At 65.7% G+C, this 17,461-nt stretch overlaps 2 protein-coding genes across 2 annotated transcripts in view; both read right to left on the bottom strand.

Moving 5' to 3' along the window:
- Positions 1-689: 689 nt before the first annotated feature.
- Positions 690-1,625, bottom strand: IL17C (interleukin 17C). Its single transcript, XM_047077424.1, has 2 exons — positions 1,282-1,625; positions 690-951 (listed from the first exon to the last, which is right to left on the bottom strand). The coding sequence occupies exons 1-2, from the start codon at positions 1,623-1,625 to the stop codon at positions 690-692; spliced, it is 606 nt and encodes a 201-aa protein (XP_046933380.1).
- A 4,765-nt stretch (positions 1,626-6,390) lies between these two features.
- Positions 6,391-17,461, bottom strand: part of ZC3H18 (zinc finger CCCH-type containing 18) — a 59,324-nt gene continuing 48,253 nt past the window's right edge. The window contains 10 exon segments of the mRNA XM_047078907.1: positions 6,391-7,325; positions 7,946-8,042; positions 8,976-9,072; positions 9,635-9,831; positions 10,043-10,203; positions 11,138-11,197; positions 11,570-11,713; positions 12,688-12,792; positions 15,208-15,333; positions 15,948-16,139. Of these exon segments, the coding sequence (XP_046934863.1) occupies positions 7,112-7,325; positions 7,946-8,042; positions 8,976-9,072; positions 9,635-9,831; positions 10,043-10,203; positions 11,138-11,197; positions 11,570-11,713; positions 12,688-12,792; positions 15,208-15,333; positions 15,948-16,139 (1,393 nt within the window). The 3' untranslated portion in view covers positions 6,391-7,111.

Here is a 17,461-nt window from a genome sequence, read left to right as displayed (position 1 = left end):
CCGTGTCAAAGCACATCTCCCAAGTGGACGACCTCGGTACCTTCCTGGGAGGACACGAGAATCTAGGGCCGGCGGCTGTCCCCGCGGGACCAGCCGGGTGCCGAGGGCCAGGCAGGGGTGAGGGGGAGGGGGTGCCTTCAACCACCGCCCTCCGCCCTCCCACGGTGTGCTCTGGGGGACGTTTGTCAATTTAACGACGCGTTGACACTTAAAATAGTTGTTTCGGAGATACAGGGGTACCTCTTCCTCCGGGGGGCTGGGGAGGGGAAGCTTGGGGGGCCGGGAGCAGCGTGAGGCCAGGGAGGGTGTGAGGGGAGCCCCGGGGGGAACACCGAGACGGAGGCGTCATCAGAACACCGTTCGTGTTGTTTAAGAAAGTTCTAGAAGAAGCCAAAGAGTCCTTCCGGCCCAAGTGTTTTTGCAGAAAGGGTAAACCGAGTCTCGAGATGGGCCCGAGCAGCAGAGTCACCCTCCAGGCACGGGGGACACCACCGTTCGGGGCGTGGCGTCCGCCGTCGTTCCTCGGCCCCGAGGCCCGGAGCCTCGGTACCTGCCCGGGGACCCCGTGGGGCAAATAAATAAGCAATAAATACCCATAAATAGGGGGGCCCTGCCGGGAGAGAGCCCCCCGACTGTCCAGCGCGGGGTGGGGGTGGGGGGGCGCAGGCGACGCCGGCCGAGGCCGGGGCTCACCGAGCCGACCTGGGCAGGACACAGGTGCAGCCGACGGGCACGCGGATGAACTCCGCGTGGAAGGAGAAGGCCCCGGGCGTGGGCAGCCCCGTGGCCTCCCGCGAGCAGGGCTGGCGGCGCAGCACCAACAGGCTCTGCAGCAGCGGCACCGAGTTGAGCGCCGCCGTCTCGCGGCCCGTCCTGGCGCTGACGCAGCCCCTGCACAGGCACTGGGCGAAGGCCAGCTTCTGCGGGTAGCGGCTCTCGTCCGTGTCCACGCTGCGGGGACAGACGGGGCGGGGCCTCGGTGAGCGAGCCCCCTCCCCTCCCCCCTGCCCGGCCCAGCGCCCCCCACCCCCACCCCTGCGGGGGCTCAGGCGCGGACCTCGGCATTCTCCCGGGCGTCCCCGGCCACCGAGCCGGGCCGGACTCTTGCCCACCGCAGCGGCAGGGAGGCGCCCCGCTGATGGGGCCCCACCCACCCGCCCGGCCTGGGGGTGACCGTCCCATCTGACAGGCGGAGACGCTGAGGCTCAGAGGGGGGCGGGGATGGCCCAGCAGCACGGAGCGGGGGACCCCAGCGCGCAGGGCGCCCCCCCCGGCCCTCACCGGTATCTCCAGGGGGAGATGGAACGCTGGTGGATGCCGGCTTCCAGCACGTCCTCAGGACGCAGCACCGGGCACTGGGTCCCAGCGGGGGGGCCGTCGTGCCGCCTCCTGCGGGCCCCCGCCTCCAGGCTGGACACCAGGGCCACGGGCAAAGCCTGCTCCCACTTGGCGGCTCGAGCCAGCAGATGCGGCGGGGGCTGGCCCAGAGGCAGCTCCTCGGCCGAGTAGCAGCGTGGGGTCCCGTGGGCGTGGGGGCCCCCCCAGAGCTGGGGGCCGTGGCGGGCCAGGCTGGCAGGCGTCCAGAACAGAAGCAAGAGGCCAGGGAGGAGCTGGCGGGTAGGCATTGGGGAGTCAGGTCAGGGGGCGCCCGGGAAGGGGGCACTCACCGCCCCCCCACCCCCCGCCCCGGCTTGCCCTATTTCCTGTGGAAGGACGGGGTACAGCCCTCTCTCCCAAGTTGGGGCTAGCCCTGCAGCCCGAGCTCCCCAGGGCACCAGAGCTCCTGGGGCCCGGCTGCCTCCTGTCCCCAGCCGTGGGGGGGCTTCCTGGACCCCATCCCCACGTCCTCCGAGCGGGGGCGGGAAGCCACCAGCCCTTCAGGGCCAGGTGGCCCCGCCCAGGTGGGGGCGTGGGGAGACGCGGCGGCTCACCATGGTGGCGGCGGCGGCGGCGGGCGCTGGGCTGCAAGAGGCAGGTGCACCGGCTGCTGCGGTCCTGGAGCCTCCCGGCTCCCGGCGCCCTTTATACCTCCAGCCACACCTGGGGGAAATCCGGGCCGCTTCCTCCCGGGGAAGTGCCCGCTCAGCTTCCTCCTCCCCTCCCGGTGGGTGCCCCTGTCTCCTCCCCGCCCAGGGCGGGCCCGTGCCCACCCCCCTCCTCCTCTCCCTTCCCCGCCCGGAGGGACCCTGCCCCAGGCTGGCCACTGCCGACGGACGGGCCGGGATGTTTCGGGCACGGGGGGCCGTGGGCCGGGCAGCCGGGGTGGCCTCCGTCACTCACAGTGCCGCACGGAGCTCCTCGGGGGCCGGTCCCCCAGGTTGTGGACGCGAGGTCGGTCCTGTTTGTAGCCAACGTTCCAGGAGGGGCATCGGTGCCCGCCCCCTCCTGCACAGGTGGGAGACATTCCAGAAGGCGCTCCAGGAGCTGGGCCGTGGGGCTGTGGGGTGACGGCGCCGGGCGCCTTTGTTACCCTGGAAAGGACAGTGCGAGGTGGTCTGGTGGAGCTTTGAATGGCTGGGGTTTGGACACCACCCCCCGGGTCCCCCGGTCACTCACCAAGACCCAGGGCCCTGTGCGTCCTGGTCCCTCATATCGGAATCTGAAGCGTCCCCCAGCTGAATAGGGTCTGAGGGTGGCGGGAGGGCGTCACCTGCCGTCCCAGGACCCCGCCTGCCCACATGCGGGCAGTGGCCAGCATCCGCACCAGGCAGGCGCCACCCCGAGACTCCAGGGACGCGGAGACCCCTTGAGGGAGGAGGGCTCTCCTGGCGTCTGCACCTGTCAGTGGGCTTGCTGGGCCTGTGTCCCGGGGAGCAGGACAGGGTTAAGGGAGACCCTTGTCCCTCGCTGGCCTGGAGGAAATGCTGCTTCCGATGGAGGGATAGATGCATCGAGTCCCCAGGGCTGGTCCTCCCTCCAGCGCCCCAGCCCTCTGCTTGCGTACCTCCTGCGACGGGGAGATCACCACCTGCATTCGTTTGCTAGAGCGGCTTCGACAAAGTACCACACACTGAGGGCTTAAGATAGCAGAAATTTGTTCCCACAGTCTGGAGGCCGGGGTCTGAAATCATATTGTCGGCAGGGTAAGTGGCATCTGGGGTCTCCGAGGGAGGACCCGTCCCACCTCTTCTCGCTTCTCCTGGCTGCTGCTGATTCTCAGGGTCCCTTGGCTTGCTGCCGCGACACGGCCCCTCCCCTGTGCCCCCATCTCGCCTTCTGCGTGAGGACACTCACCTCAGTCAGAATGATCCCATCTCAAGGCCTTCACCATAGCTGCATCTGCCAGGACCCTTTTCCTGGATAAGGGCACGTTCTCCAAAGGCACCGGGGCCAGGACGTGGACATACTTTGGGGGGGACACCGCTGAGCCCGTGACCGCCTCTGCAGGGCGGATGCTGGCTGCTGTGCTCTGTGTGTCAGCCCAGGCCGGCTCTCCAGGAAGAGCCTCCTCGGGCCGAGCCGACGGCTGCCCCCTGCACCTGCAGGGGTGCTCGGGGGTCTCCTCCCTTGAGGGCAGGGACGGTGGGGTGGCGCACCTGCCACGGCCCCGGCACGGAGCTGCCCCTGGCGCCTCGGTGTCCCGTAAGTGCCGCAGAATGGGGGGAAGGGGCTGAGCCCGGGTCCCCAGGGAGGAGAGTGGGGGGACGGCGCCCCAGTCGCGGGGCGCTGGCAGATTGACCCCGGCCTGGAGGCTGGGGGGGGGAGGTGCAACGTGTGAGGGGCTCTCGCTGCCCTTTGGCCAGGGGGGTCTGGCCACACGTGCACGCGGGTCTCCTTTATGAACTGAAGAATATGCCGTGGCTGCCAGGGGGTCCACACCCGCGAGGCCCCAGCCTTGCCCCCTGCCCACACCAGCCCCCCGCGAGATGCGTGTCAACATCTTGTGTGTCTTTTCCGAACGGCCCACTGGGTGGGCACCGCGTCCAGTGGAGGAACCGGGGGCCAGGCTGTGCGTTCCCCCCGCTTTGTGCCACCCAGCACTGTTCCCCGTGGTCCCGACAGCCAGTTCCGGGGGTAGACGCTGCTCAAGGGGACCAGGGGCAGGGGAAGGGCCCGGGGGGGGGGGCCGGGGGTCCTGGCCAGCCCGACATCAAGGTTGCATGGATGCAGGGCGGGGGCCCAGGTGGCACCTCATTCCTGCGGGTGGCTGAGGCAAGCACAGAAGTCCTGGGTTGGGCAAGACTGGAAAGGCACCACCAGAGGAAGTCGGAGGGCATCCCGGAGGCGGTGTCCCAGAAGGCCCCGCCCTCAAACCATGCCCCTTGGAACACAGGCCTCCTTCAGCTCTGAAACCCCTGAGCACCACAGGCTGAGCCCCTCCTGCTGAGCGAGGCCGCCTGTGGGCTGGTGGCAACGGTCACCGGGGGGAGGCTGGGTGTAGGGAGAGCAGGGGAGGGGCGGGAGCAGGAGGAGGTGGAGGCCCGGGGGAACTGGGTACAGGGGAGGGTGCAGGAGGGCATGTCCAGCCGAGACGTAATGACTGCAGGGGGGCTGCTGTGAACGACCAGCGGGAAACCCACAGCAACTGCATTTTCACCAGACCGAGCTGCCACGTTAGCCCGTTTTCCCTCATGACGTTGGAGATCGTATTTCACGTTTCAGTGACGAAAATACAAATTAGAAAATGAAACCCTTCCGTCTTGCTTTCGTCCACTTGAGAGAGAGGAGGAGAGAGGGCAGGGGGGCTTGGCGCAGGGGCAGGCTGGCTGGGGGAGGAAGGTGGGAGGGCCCACCGGGGTGCTGCGGGGGTGGCTGAGGGGACGGGGCAGGCCTGGTCTGAGCGGCCAGAGGAAGCGTTGAGCGGTGAGTGAGGTCAGAGTTCCAAGAACGGGAAGCAGCATGTGCAAAGGCCCTCGGGTGGGAGGAAAGGCAAGCAGGCGTCGGAGGGGATAGGTCAGCACGTGTCACGTGGCGGGGCCCCCCTAGCTGTGAAGACCGTACCTGGACACGGGGGGCGGCCTAGGGGACAGACACGGAAGTGGAGGGACGACCCTTCATTATCCCCACTGTTTTACACGTTAACCACACGAGCCAGGATCTCAGCCATCGTGTTGCCTGAAGGCAAGGATGCCCGAGGACCCATTACGTAACAGAGGCCTTCCTTTTCCCAGACGCCCGGCCCAGAATGTTCTTTCCACCAGACCGGGCGGGGGAGAGTTGGCTTGGGGTGCGGCTCTTACCCTTCCCCGGACAGGCACCTGCTAAGTCTAGCCAAGAGGAGCCATGAGCCCAGACGGCAAGTTCCAAACTGTCAGTTTCGACCAGGCTGGGGTGGAGCGGACCCAGGGCTCTGGCTCGAGCCGGCTCAGGGTGGCGGGGCAAGGAGGGGAGCGCACACGGCTGGGTGGTGGGCTCCCCTGGGGGCTCCCGGCTTTACAGTGGCTATCACTGCCGGCGGGTCGCGGGGTCCGGCAGCCCAGGGGCACAGCGCACGTCGGGACAGGCTGGCCCCCAAGCCGTCCCGGGTTCTGGCTTTGTGTCCCGGAAGGCCACCTACTCAGAGGATGGGAGTTCTCTCCGAACCTGGCTTTGACCCGATGGCAAACCAGATAAGCTTTGGAAAGTTGCCGCGACACGTAATCGAGGCCACCGTGTCGGGAGAGGAATCCCAATTCCCGCAGGATGTGGACGGAAACCGGAGCACGACCTGCTCAGGACGCTTGGTGGTGTGGCCGGTCTGGCAGTACACCCCCCACCGGGCCCCTCGCTCTGACAGCCAGCCAGCCCTGGGGCCGAGCACCCGAGCGCACTGGTGCTGGACCCAGCTCCCGACCCGGGCACCGTGAAGCGCCCCCCAGCACCAGGACGGGGACGGCAGCACGGGCTCCAGGGGGTGTGCAGCACCTGAGACCTTGTTTCAAAGCAGCCTGGGGGCAGGAGGGCACCGCGACGTGGGGGCGCCCCGAGGCCACGGCACTCCTCTGCGAGTTTAATCCACACCAGAAGGCGTCCAGGCTCCGTGGCCCTGGCCCCGATGGGGCTCTCCAGGGGAGAGCGTGAGCACAGCCTCGCTCAGACCTCACGGTCCGCCTGTGCTCTGTGGCGGGACGTCTCCCGCTCAGCTCAGCGCACCCGGGGGCGCGGTCACTCCGCCGACCGCACAACAGCTTCCGGGCAGGGCCGGCCTAGCCTGACGGTTGTCCCTCCTGGCCTCTCCGCCCCGGGATCCACCTTGGGGAAAGGCGGCCACCGGCTGGCTGGAGTGTTCACGAAGCCCTGCCGGGGCCAGGTCCCCCCCGAGGACGTGAGGTGCCCCACCCGGGGGGGCCCCCGTGTCCCCAGCCTCCAGCAGCTGGAGGCCGCTAACCTGCCAGGTGGGCCCAGCGGGCGCCGTGGGGCGGGCGACAGTGGGGGCCCGGGTCCGCGTAATCACCACCGGGGCGAGACGGCTGCTTATCAAAATACTTTATTTTAGGAGACCCCTCAAAAAAAGACCCTCCACATTAGACAGACGCCCAACAACACCCTCGGTCTTTTTTTTTTTTTTTTTTTTTTTGGTCTTTTCTGTATTTTTTTTTTTCCTTTTTAAATCAACTAAAACAATCTGATGCTTAAAATAAAAGACAGGAAATATTTCCCAATCGGACTTCAGTCAAGAATATATATCTATTTTCTGACCCTGGGGGCGGCGGGGAGGGGTGGGGAGGAGGCCGGTAAGGAGCAGGTGCTCCCGGGACCCCGGGGCAGGAAGGAGCGCGGGCAGAGGACCGGCCCAGGGCAGGCTGGCTGGCAGAGGGCAGGGAAGACCCGGGCAGGCGGAACTGGGCGCCTGGGACTTATAATTTACATAAAACTGATGCCGTGTCCTTGTTCCTGCCGCCAGCCTGCCGGCCGGCCTGCCTGCCTGTCTCTCGGGACTTCTGCTCTGGGCTGGGGCTGGTTCGGTCTGGTCTGCTGGGGAGGAGACCGGGATTCGGCATCATCTTCGTTACGTGTGTGTGGCTTCTTTTCCAGCTGAGAAACTTTTTTTTTCTTTTTTAATTTTTAAAAAGAATCACAGCCAAAATTCGACGTTAACTTCAAAATCCGAGAAGGCTGTGCTTACCCTATTTATAAAAACACGAGAGTCTCTAACTCTGGCGGGGGGCGGGGGGCCGAGCCCGCGGGGCCCCTACACCTTCCCGGGGATCTTGGCCCGCTTGCGAGCGATGGCGTCCTCCACGGCTTTGAGCTGTTTCAGGAGCTCCTCGCGCCGCGACAGCGTGCTGGCCTTCCCTGATTTGGTGCCGGCGGAGACAGCGGTGGCAGTGCCGGCGTCTGAGGCTTTGCCGGGCACGCTCGTGACCTTACTGGAGCTCTTGGACTGGGGTGACAGCTGGCGCTTCCTGCAGGGGGTGGGCGGGTTGGAGGGAGAGGCCGTCAGAGGGTCGGAGCGCCGTCCCCCCAGCCCCCCACGCCGTGGGCCTCCCAAGGTGGATGGGGCCCGCTGGGCACTGGCGGCCGTGGAGACAGGTGGGCTTCCGGCCGGCAGTGCTCGCTCCAGCCTGGCCGCGGTGGGAGGGGCCCTGGGTCGTGGGGCGGAGGGGACACGGCGTCCGGGGCTCGCCTGGAACCTGCTGACCTGTCCCACCGCTGCCTCCTCGTGGTGGGGAGAAGCCCACACTGACTCGGGAGGAGCCCCGAGGGCCGGGGCGGGTGGGGGCTGTGCGGGTAACCGAGTGCGCACCCATCCGGACCTCCGGCCTGAGGGTGTAGTGGGGTGCGGGAAGGGGCTAGGCGGCCGGTTTCCTGGCGGAAGCCAATCTCTGCTCCTGCTCGCGGGGCCGACGGGGAAGGCGGGAGGAGCTGGGGCGCCAGAAAGCCCGGTGCCCCGGGGCCCCCTCATTCTAGGACCCGCTGTGGGGTTGGCTCTGCCGGCCTCCACCCGGGCAGGGAAGCTCCGGCTAGCTGACCCTGCGGCGACAGCACCTACATGGTGTGCCCAGGGCAGGGGTGGGGCACTCACCGGTCTGGGGGGGCCACGGGTGCCTTAGAATTCTGGCCTCTCTGCCGCTCTGGCTTCGGGGAGCCGAGTCTCCCACCTGACTTGCGGTCCCGAGAACCTGGACGACACGGGATGAGGTGAGACCTCAGTCTCGATTATGCGTGAGCCAGCGGCGCGGGGTGGCGCATGCGGACGGGGCCGGTGGGCTTCCCGCACGCCGGCGGCCCCATTCCAGAGCTGTGGCAGCTCACGGGAAGAGGCAAGGGGCAGAGGAAGGGGACGGGGCCGCACGGGTGACGTCAGAGGTGAGACCCCGGGAACCCACGTGGGCTCCGTGCTTCCAGAGCCAGCGCCAGAGCGGGACACGGGGAAAACACAAGTGACACCACCAAGTCGGAGGCGTCCGTCACACTGCTGTCCAATGAGAACGGAGGGCCCGCAAGAGGGCGCCGGGCGGGGGGTTCGGTGCCGGGCCGAGCACACAGGCTCTCACGCCACTCGGTTCTCGGTCCGGGCGCGCACGTGCGGTGGGCGCCCCCCTCCTGCTCCTGGCGCCCCGGGGATCCCGCCGGCCCCCCTGCCCAGGTTAGCAGGGAAGAGACGCCCTGGCAGAGCTCCAGTCTGCACCGGTCTCCAGAGATCGCCTGAGTGCGGGCGGCTGGGTCAGACTGTTTCTACGGCAGCCCCGAGGCCCGCCTGCCCCCTGCGCTCGCTCGTGGACCGGGCTTCCCAGAGTCCGTGTGTCCCGCGCCATCGCAAGAGAGGAGAACCAAGCCACCGCCTCTCATCCAGAGAGTGAAGACGTTTTCGAAAAAGAAAACGATGATAAACCTACTAACTTCTGTTTATGGCAATTTAGTTATTTTTTTCATAAAAAGTGGTATTTATGTTAAAACACAGTAATCTACTGTTTTATTTTAACATAAGCACACGTTGAAATCTCCTCCTTAGCTTTAACTCTAGCACGTCAGATGCACCCACACGATCGGTTCCTGGGGGTATCTTTCAAGGCCCCTCGGCCTCACTGGACCCTGCAGGGCTTGGGGCTCACCTCGGTCTGGGGACAAGTTAGCACGCTTGGCCGGAGGAGGACTTTGCCTGTCTTTGTCCGAGGGTTCATACCGCTTCCGGCTCCCTTTGTCAGCCGCCTGAGACAGAGAAGGGCACGGTGAGGACCCCGGCCTGACCTGCTGGCCACCACGCGGAAGCAGCCCGGGCGGACGCAGGGTGCCCACAGGACCCCGAGAGAGGCAAAGCCCAGGGGTTCGGGCCTTCAACCTCTGCAGCGAAGGTGCCTGCACAGACACCGTGTTTCCTGGGGGCCACCTGCCCGGGAAGGCCTCTCGCCCTTCTAGTCCCATGCAGCCTTGGGGACGCCAGCTCAAAGAGCCCGAGTCCACTTTGCTCCCTGCCCCCGGGCTGCACTGTGGGAGTCGGCAGGGCCCGGGTGTTCGGGGAAGGGCCAGGGGGAGCACCCACCGGCCCCGGGACGCTCGGATCTCCCAGGACGTGCCACGGGGCTTCATCCCCACACGCGTCCCCCCGTCCCCGTGAGGCAGTTGGCCGGGGCAGGACGACGAGCTAGCTACGTGCGGCCGCCACTCCAGGCCCTCGGTGGCCTAATCCTAGGAGGCAAGCGGCCTCAGCGAACAGGACGGCCCCACCGAGCGGGGCTCCCGGAAGCACCACCAGCAGCGCCCACGGCCTCACCTTGTTCAGCAGCGTCAGCTTGATCTCCTTGTGGGCGACGAATGAGCCCTGCTGGGGCTGCCCGGGGGGCGCCTGCTGGGGGGCCGCGGGCTGCGGGGGTTTCCCGCCTGCAGAAGGCTTCGAGGATTTGGGCAGCTGTGCTGACGAGTCCCTTTTCCGCTTGTCCTCTTTAACCCCGTCTTCTTTCTTAGACTTTCCTGCCGACGACAAACGCGAAGTCACGGTCGCCATCCTGGCACGGCGGTCTCCCGTGGGCCACGGAGGAGGCGCGCGTGTCAGAGCTGGGGGGGGGGGGGGTCCCTGTGCTCTCCTGCTGAACCAAGCGGGGCCGGGCGCACACCCTCTTTCCACAAAGGGCCTGCCCGCCTCTGCAGCCACAATGCCCAGGACGCGAGGAGCCCCCTGTACCTTTCTCCTTCTTGGTCTGGGCTGGGGTGGGGGACCGCGAACTGGCTGAGGACACGGGGCTGGCCAGGTCTGCGTACATGTCGTCTGAGTCCACGCTGTGCACCGAGCTGCTGCTCGACGTGGCGCTGGACACCGAGGAGACGCTGCTCACGCTCAGGGACCTGGACACACACAGGCACGTCCGCACCCCCGTGGCCGTGACCGCACGACGGCCGGGGGCGAGAGGCCACGGGGGGCCCGCAGCGGGTCTCCACGTCCACCTTCCCCAGTTTCTTTTTGAGGCACGTGTACCCACAAAACCTGAGACTTCAGGGGGTGCTCGGGTGGTTTAGAGGGGCCACACGGTGGAGGGACGCCCACGTCCCTGAATCGAGGGCCCCTCGCACTAATGCTCAGCCACCCTGTCTGCCGGGCAGGGTCGTCGAAGCAGGAGCCAGGCTGGCAACGGCAGAGCCGAGGGCCCAGGTACCGAGGCCCGAGGAAGGGGAGGGCTTTGACCTGCAGTCACACCGCACACCGGAGCAGGGGCCACCCCGGCCCAGCATGGGACCGGTGGCCCGTCTCGCAGGCGCCGCTGCCCCCACGGCTCCCGCCACGAGGACTCCCCACGTGGCAGGCCGCGGAGTCCTGTCACTCTCAGAAAACACCGACCACCGCTTCCTAGGTCCTCAGACCCCGAAACGATCAGGGGAGAAAGGGAGGACCCAGTTTTGCTTGAACACTGGGACTTTAAACCTATTTTAGGAAGATGTGGGCAAAAGGATAAACCACCTGCTGCCTAAAAACAAAGAGAAAGTTCGATCCAGGAACCCGAGCGCTGGTCTCACACGGTCTTCCCTCCAAACAGCTTAAGAGCAGAATTCTTTCCCACTCATTCTTTTCCCGGATTTGGTTACAGGCCGTCGGCCGAGTGCCTCAAGCATGGGGTGGCGGGGAGGGCTCCGTGCTGGCCTCAGGCCTGCTGAGCACCTCCGCAGGCGTGGGGCTGCCGGCCAAGGTCCCTTGTCTTCTCGGTCCGCGTGCTGCCCCACAGCACCTCGGGGGGGGGGGGGGGCGGGCGCGCGGGGCTGGGGCGGGAGAGGCGCGGACAATGACCTGGATCTGGAACTAGAGCCGCTGTAGCTGCTGCCGCTGCCGCTGCCGCTGATGGTCCGCCTGCAACACAGAGAGGTGGTGCCACGGCCGCCTGTCCCTCCGGTCCCCACCCCCCCACACCCCCCACCGGTCCCCGCAGCCACAGGCCCAGGTGCTGCTGCTCTCCCGAGTGGGCGGGGCTCTGCCCTTTCAAGGCTGGCTTCTCCACAAAACAAAGATGCCAGCCTCTGCTCGAGCCCCCCGGCAGCCTCTCTCCGGGGGACTCCTTGGTGTCGAGGGGGCGCCTGCGTCCCGCACGGCCACACCTTCCCTCTCAGGGGCTTGCGCCTCCCGGCACGCTCGCGGGGAAATCGAGGGCCCGCAAGTCCCTCAGCTCTGGCACCAAAGACGTAGAAATCTCCAGAAGGGTACCCAGAAGCCCCGTTCGCTTACCTCCTGGGGGGGCTCCTAGCTGGCCGCTCTCTCCTCCTGGCTTCCCGAGGGTCTCCTGGCTTGGCGGGCTCGGGGGCCGGAGCAGTGGTCTTAGGGGCCTGTGGTGGGGCTGGAGGAGGGGCTGGCTTCTTCATGGACTTCTCTCTGTGACAGGAGACGGGGGGGAGGGTCAGACCCGGCCTAACAGGCAGGGACGGGTCCTCGAGGAACCCTCGAGAACGACAGCTGGTGCCGTGCCTGCTGGGGATGCCCATCTCCGGGCTGTCCCCGGGCCCGGCCCGCTCAGGCGTGGGGCCCGCGCTGCGGTAGGGGAAACGGTCCCAAGGGCTGGTCGCTCCGGTCAGTGTGGGGGAAATACTCTGCCAATCGTTTGGGTGGGGCGAACACTCAGTTCGTGAAACAAAGCCCGGGCAAAAAGCATGCCGCTCGGCACAGCGTCGGGGGCAAGTCAGGTTCAGTGCGGGCCCGGCCGGGGACAGCCTCCCGCGGGCCGGCGTGTCTGGACTGCAGTGGGTGGCCTCCCACGTTTGTCAAGTACATCAGGTGGCACAATTTGGACGGACGTGGTGCCGCTGACGTGAGTTATCCCTCGACGCCATTCGCGTTAACGCTTTAAAAGCGGCTACTCAGGACTCGCTCGCCAGGAGCATGCGCGGCGTGGCCCGGCCGGCGGGCACCGAGGGGTCGGGCGGCGAGCAGGCGGGGCCCCTGTGCCCAGCTGTGCCCCGGCCTCACCCCGCCCGCGGGGCCGACCCCACCACTGGCCTCCTGGGCCCTGCGGCGCTCGGAGGGGAGCCCCCTGCGTTCGGCTAGGCGCCACCCGCCAGGTGCCGTGGTGCCTGTGGCGCTCCGCGGTGTCTCCCGTTTCCCGTGCTAGTCCCACGCGCCGGGAGCAGGGAGAGTGAACGGCGAGCCCGGGGTGGCGGCTACCCCCTTCCACGTGTCCCGGACACAGCCCCGGGAGGGCGATGGAACCGCCTCCCGCACGGCCCTGTCTCCTGGCGCCGCCGCCCCCCTTCTAGGGCTTCACTGGGGCCTCTTCACAGTGGGGGGGGGGGGGGGTGGGGAGAGAGGGAGGCAGGGAGAGCGCGGGGGGGCCTGACCCCCGGGGCACTTACCCTGCTTTCCCAGGAGGCGGGGCCGGCTCCCCCTTGGTTCTGACGGAAGGTCTGTGTGGGGAAGGCGTTGGGGACGGGGACGGGGATGAGGAAAAGGACCGGGACCTAGAGAGCAAACGGACACGTGAGGAGGGAGCACTGCGGTGCCCTGGTCCCGACCAAGGCCAGGGACGCTGCCTGCCTTCGCAGAAGAGGTCACGGCAAGTCTCGGCCTTGGATTTAAAACGGCTTTCGGGTGTTCCCGGTCCTTTCCTCAAACAGCAGCGGGAAAAGGAGTCACCAGGCCGGGGGTCCTGCCGCCCTGGGAGCCGCGTGGGCGGGACAGCAAGGACACACACAGCCCGACCTGGCCCGGTGACAGCGGTGGGACAGAGGGCTGCGCGAGGGAGCCGGGCACGGGGGCCCGGGGCGGGGGTGGCTCCTGCTGGAGGACAGTCTGAGACAGTCTCCGACGTGAGTAGCAGGACGGGGGCGCTGGCCGGGAGGCTCTGAGGCCGGCCAGGCTGCCTCCTCCGTCCCGGGACCCAGCACACCCTCCCAGAGGAGGGAGCCTCCGAGAGGCTCCGGGTTTGCCGATTTCTCCCGACCTGGAGACTGTGGCGCAAAACGTGCGACGTTTTCGGCCAAACGAGCAACAGCTAAACGCCTTGAGCCCCTGAGGTCACCGCACGGCGGTTTTACAGACAGAGGCGCGGACACGTGCCGCACTCTCCTGTCCTCACGCTCGCTCGGCTGGGGCCGCCCACCGTGGGAGTCCCGAGGGAAGGCCTTGCGAGGCCACACGACCCCGCGCCTCCGCCTGGGGCATCCTCAGAGGCGCTGCTACGCAGCCCCGGCCGCTAAGGGTGTGCACGGGGGAGGGGTCTGCGGGCAGTGGGCAGCAGGGGTGTCCGGGCAACCCGAGGAGGAGGGTCAGGTGGCCAAGGACGTGTGGCTGATGTTGTGAAAACAGCTGAGACGTCTACATTCGTGATGTGAGAAGATTCCGAAGCCGACGAGGGAAACTGGGTCTGGGACACAGGGCTGGTCCCGGGGGCTGGCTCTGCAGAGCTCGGTGACAAGGACGTCTCACTGCACCGCGGGCCTCCAGCCCATCCCCCTCAGTGCCTTCGAGGCCCCGCAGAGGAGACACCACAGGTGACATCTTGCCCTCCTGGCACCACTAGCATTTCCAAAACTTCCCAATCTCTCAGCGGGGCCTCAGGCCCACAGCTCACCGTCCATGTATCCTAAACGAGGCCACACACACAGACTCTTGCCACCGATGCTCTGGTTGGTATCCTTTCCGTCTTCTACCTCTCCTCCCACAGGTAGCCCTCCCTGATTGCCCCGTGACCTGCAGCCTTCCTCTGTACCCCTCGAGTATAGCTTAAAACCCCTGGCCACAAGGTTGTGAGGCCTCAGTGCCCACAGCTGACCCTCTAGACACCCTCAGAAACAGGCTGCTTTTCTTTCTCTCGGGCTGCACGAGATCCGACGTCCACAGAAAACAGGCCCCATGTAACCCACTCCACCTGTCCCGCACTCAGACTACCATCTCGACCATCGGGTCCGGTGGCCCCAGCGATCTCCTAATGCTGCTCTAATCATCTCTGTAAGTGCCCCGAAGCAACCGTTTGCCAGGAAGGGGCGCCACTGTGGGACCGACCAATCTATTCCAAGAACGCATGGTGACACACTTCCCAAATGAGCGTGTGCATGCGTGTGGCCTGTGTGTGGTCCCGGTCAAGGACTGGGATGACGATGTCTCCGGCCGCGGCCGTCCAGGGGTGCGGGGCGCACCCCGGGTGCTGCGCAGGCCGCTGCACGGGTGGTCCTCCACTCCCCACCGTCCTGTGGTCTTGGACCCCTCCTCTCCTAACTGAACCCCGAACGGGACTAAGGGAAAGAAAGGGAAAGAAAGGGAAATGCTTGGGCTTCCCCGCCACGTGTCTCTGGCAGGCGGGATGAGGCAGAAAGGGCCTCAAGCAGCTGGCATCTGCCCACAGGCAGGAGAGGGGGGCGCGGCTGGAGCACATGCCATCCGCACTGGTTAGGAAAACAACAGCAGCGAAACAGAGCCCCAGAACGGTCCCGTTTGTCACGCTGACCGACGACTCTGTTCCGACACAAATGACTGAAGAATTCCCTGAGGTTCTGGAGCCTGTCTATTTTCAATGGGGAAAATACACCTCTTGTGTGATCTTTCCAGAAACGTCCAGCGGAACTTCCTGTGACGACGGAAAAGTTGTAACATCCCCAGACGGGGCTCACGCACAGCCCAAGACTCCGTATCAGAGTGAGGATCGCCGCACGTGGCTGTGGGCCCAGCGGACAGAGGGGGTGGTCGGGCCGTGGCCCGGCCGTGGCCTCAGTTCCCACCAGGTCCGAGCCCGCAGCACCCACCCCGCCGTCACCTTGCCTCGTGCCCTTCCTCAGAAGACGGCGGGAGACGCACAGCTTATGTACGCCGTCCGAGAACAGCCAAGCAGCCCGGAAGGGCGCCGCAGGCAGAGGCCGCGCGCGGCGGCCGGGACGTACCTGGAGCGGCTGCCTGAGAACGAGCTGTGTCTGGAAGACCGGCTGGAGTAGGAGCTGTAGGAGGAGGATCGGGAGCGCGACCGGGACGACCCGGAGCCGGAGTAAGAGGACGACCGCGACGAGGACCTGCAGTGCCGAAGACAGGAACGCGAGTGGGCCCGTCTGCCTCGGCCCGTGGCCCGCCCCCCGGTGCCGGCCCGCTGGCCCCGCTATTGCCGGGTGACGGCTCGCGGGCCCCGGGTGGACGGAGCCAGCACGGGTGCGCCCACGCGTGCAGGACAGCACGTCTGACCTGTGCACGTGCACACGTGTACTTAACGGCCCCCGGCGCACGTCACGAGAACCCCGGATCCACCAGGACCCCTCCGGTCTCCGTCCACCACCGCAGGCTCCCCCGACCTGGGGCTGCACCCTCGTCTGTTTGTTCAGACCCGGTGGACACACAGAAGCCCCAACTCACAGAAAGAGAGGGGCTGACCCCTCTGCCCTCACCGGGTCCATGCTCCCGGCTGGGTCGCCAACATCCTGGCCAGTCTCAAGTGTCTATTTTGGGGGGGCGTGAAGCCTTTCTGAGGTTCCGAGCATCGGTTCTGTTTGCCGCTGACGCTCTAGCACCCCAGCTTCTCAATAATCTCGGAACAGACACCCCTGCAGTCCCACTGACTGTCCTCAGGCGGGGGCGGCGTGGCCGTCCGGTGGTGTGGATGAACCAGCTAACTCCGACCAGCCGGCCTCCTTACCTGGAGGAATTGGAGGCAGAGGCCGACGAGGCGGATGTTTTCCGACGCCTTCGTGCCCGGCTGGGGGAGACGGACACCCCGAGTTTCTTCTTGGGAGACTTGGACCGACGCCAAGGGTCCTTCCACTCGTCTGCTCGCTTCACCTGCGGGCCGGCAGCGGTGGCCTCCTTCTTTGGTGGCTCAGTTTGACGGCTAAAATCACAGAGATGTTAGCAACGCTGGGACCCCTTCCATGAAGGCGCCACTGTTTGGTGAAGGGAACCTTATAAGAGGCGAGATCATGGTGTTAAGTGCCTTATCCAAGGGAAGCCTGACAAATAAAGGGTCGCCTATGGGGGCGGCAACAGTCCACCGACAGCAGAGCTCATCTCGAACAAGACAGCAGAGCTCGCTCCGTGAACGGTCTCCCTGCGCACGCGTCCTTCCTGGGGACACACCCATCTTTCTCCCTCAGGACACCTAACTACATCGGTACTTACCTTTTTGGGTGTACCTGCTTCCTGACCTCCTATCTTCCCCACCCACACTACAAACTCTGGGGAGGACAGGGACAGAGGTGGCCCATCCAACATGTTCTCTGTAGAGCTGGCACGCAGGTGCACCACAAATACTTAATTTAAGGGTAACGAACCACTTTTGGTTTTCACGTGCATTAGAGATTTGACGAATCATGAAACTCAAGCCTTAAACGCTTCGTTTGTCGTCTGAGTTAGGTTTAAAGAGGCTGGTTTAATTCACCCAGAGAATATCCTGATCAAAGCCAGAGAGGGAGGGTGGCGGGAGGAGGCAGTGGCCCAGAGAGGGGTGCTCCTCCGTGACAGCTGTTAATGCAAGCGTCAGGACTGAGGGCTAGCGGGCCAGTATGAGGGACCCTGCCAGGCCCGATGAGCAATCTCCCCCAAATCTCAGCGGGGCTGCATCCGTGATAACCACAAGTAGACAGAAGTCACCTGGAAGAGAATCAAGGCTGAAGTGTGAGAGCCACACTCTGTGGTGGACGGCAGGCTTCCGGCAGAAGAACCCGGGAGCCCTCCTTAAAGGCGGTGGGAGGTGCTGGGCGGCTGAGTCCTAGACGGGTGAGCCCGTCCACACCACCCAGGAGCTCACGGCAGAGACAAAGTGGGAGAAGGGACCTCAGCAGCCCAACTTGGGAGGAGGCCCAGCACTGGCCAGGGCGCCCTGTGCCCACAGATACACCCCACAAACCAAAACCTCCTCCCTTAATAAGGAGCCAAAGTATAGGATCCCAGACAACTAGCAGTTTTGTGCTGGTCCCGGGATATAGTTCTTTATTAATTAAATACTATAAAGTTCATTTAAAAAACACAGAAAGTACAAACAAGGAAATAAATAAAAATCCTGTCCTCCCATTTTCCAGAGACGGCCAGCATCTCTTTACGCCTCTGCGCTCCCTTCCCCGCACTCGGTCGGCCACAACGAACACTCGCACGTGCACTCACACCCACCGTACACACGACCCGCCTGGTGAGCGCTTGGCTGCAACGGGGCGCCTC

This window comes from Lynx rufus, unplaced genomic scaffold (genome assembly GCF_022079265.1).
Source record: "Lynx rufus isolate CCGP_SWC_20201006 ecotype Redwood Valley unplaced genomic scaffold, mLynRuf1.p SCAF_16, whole genome shotgun sequence".
In the NCBI taxonomy this organism is placed as follows: Eukaryota; Metazoa; Chordata; class Mammalia; order Carnivora; family Felidae; genus Lynx; species Lynx rufus.
The sequence above is the reverse complement of the archived record's forward strand: the minus strand, read 5'-3'. Positions and strand labels throughout refer to the sequence as shown.

Coding starts and splice junctions, on each gene's coding strand:
- IL17C (XM_047077424.1), bottom strand. CDS start 1,625: ATGCCTACCCGCCAGCTCCTCCCTGGCCTCTTGCTTCTGTTCTGGACG. Junction 952..1,281: donor ATCTCCCCCTGGAGATACCG/GTGAGGGCCGGG, acceptor CTGTCCCCGCAG/CGTGGACACGGACGAGAGCC.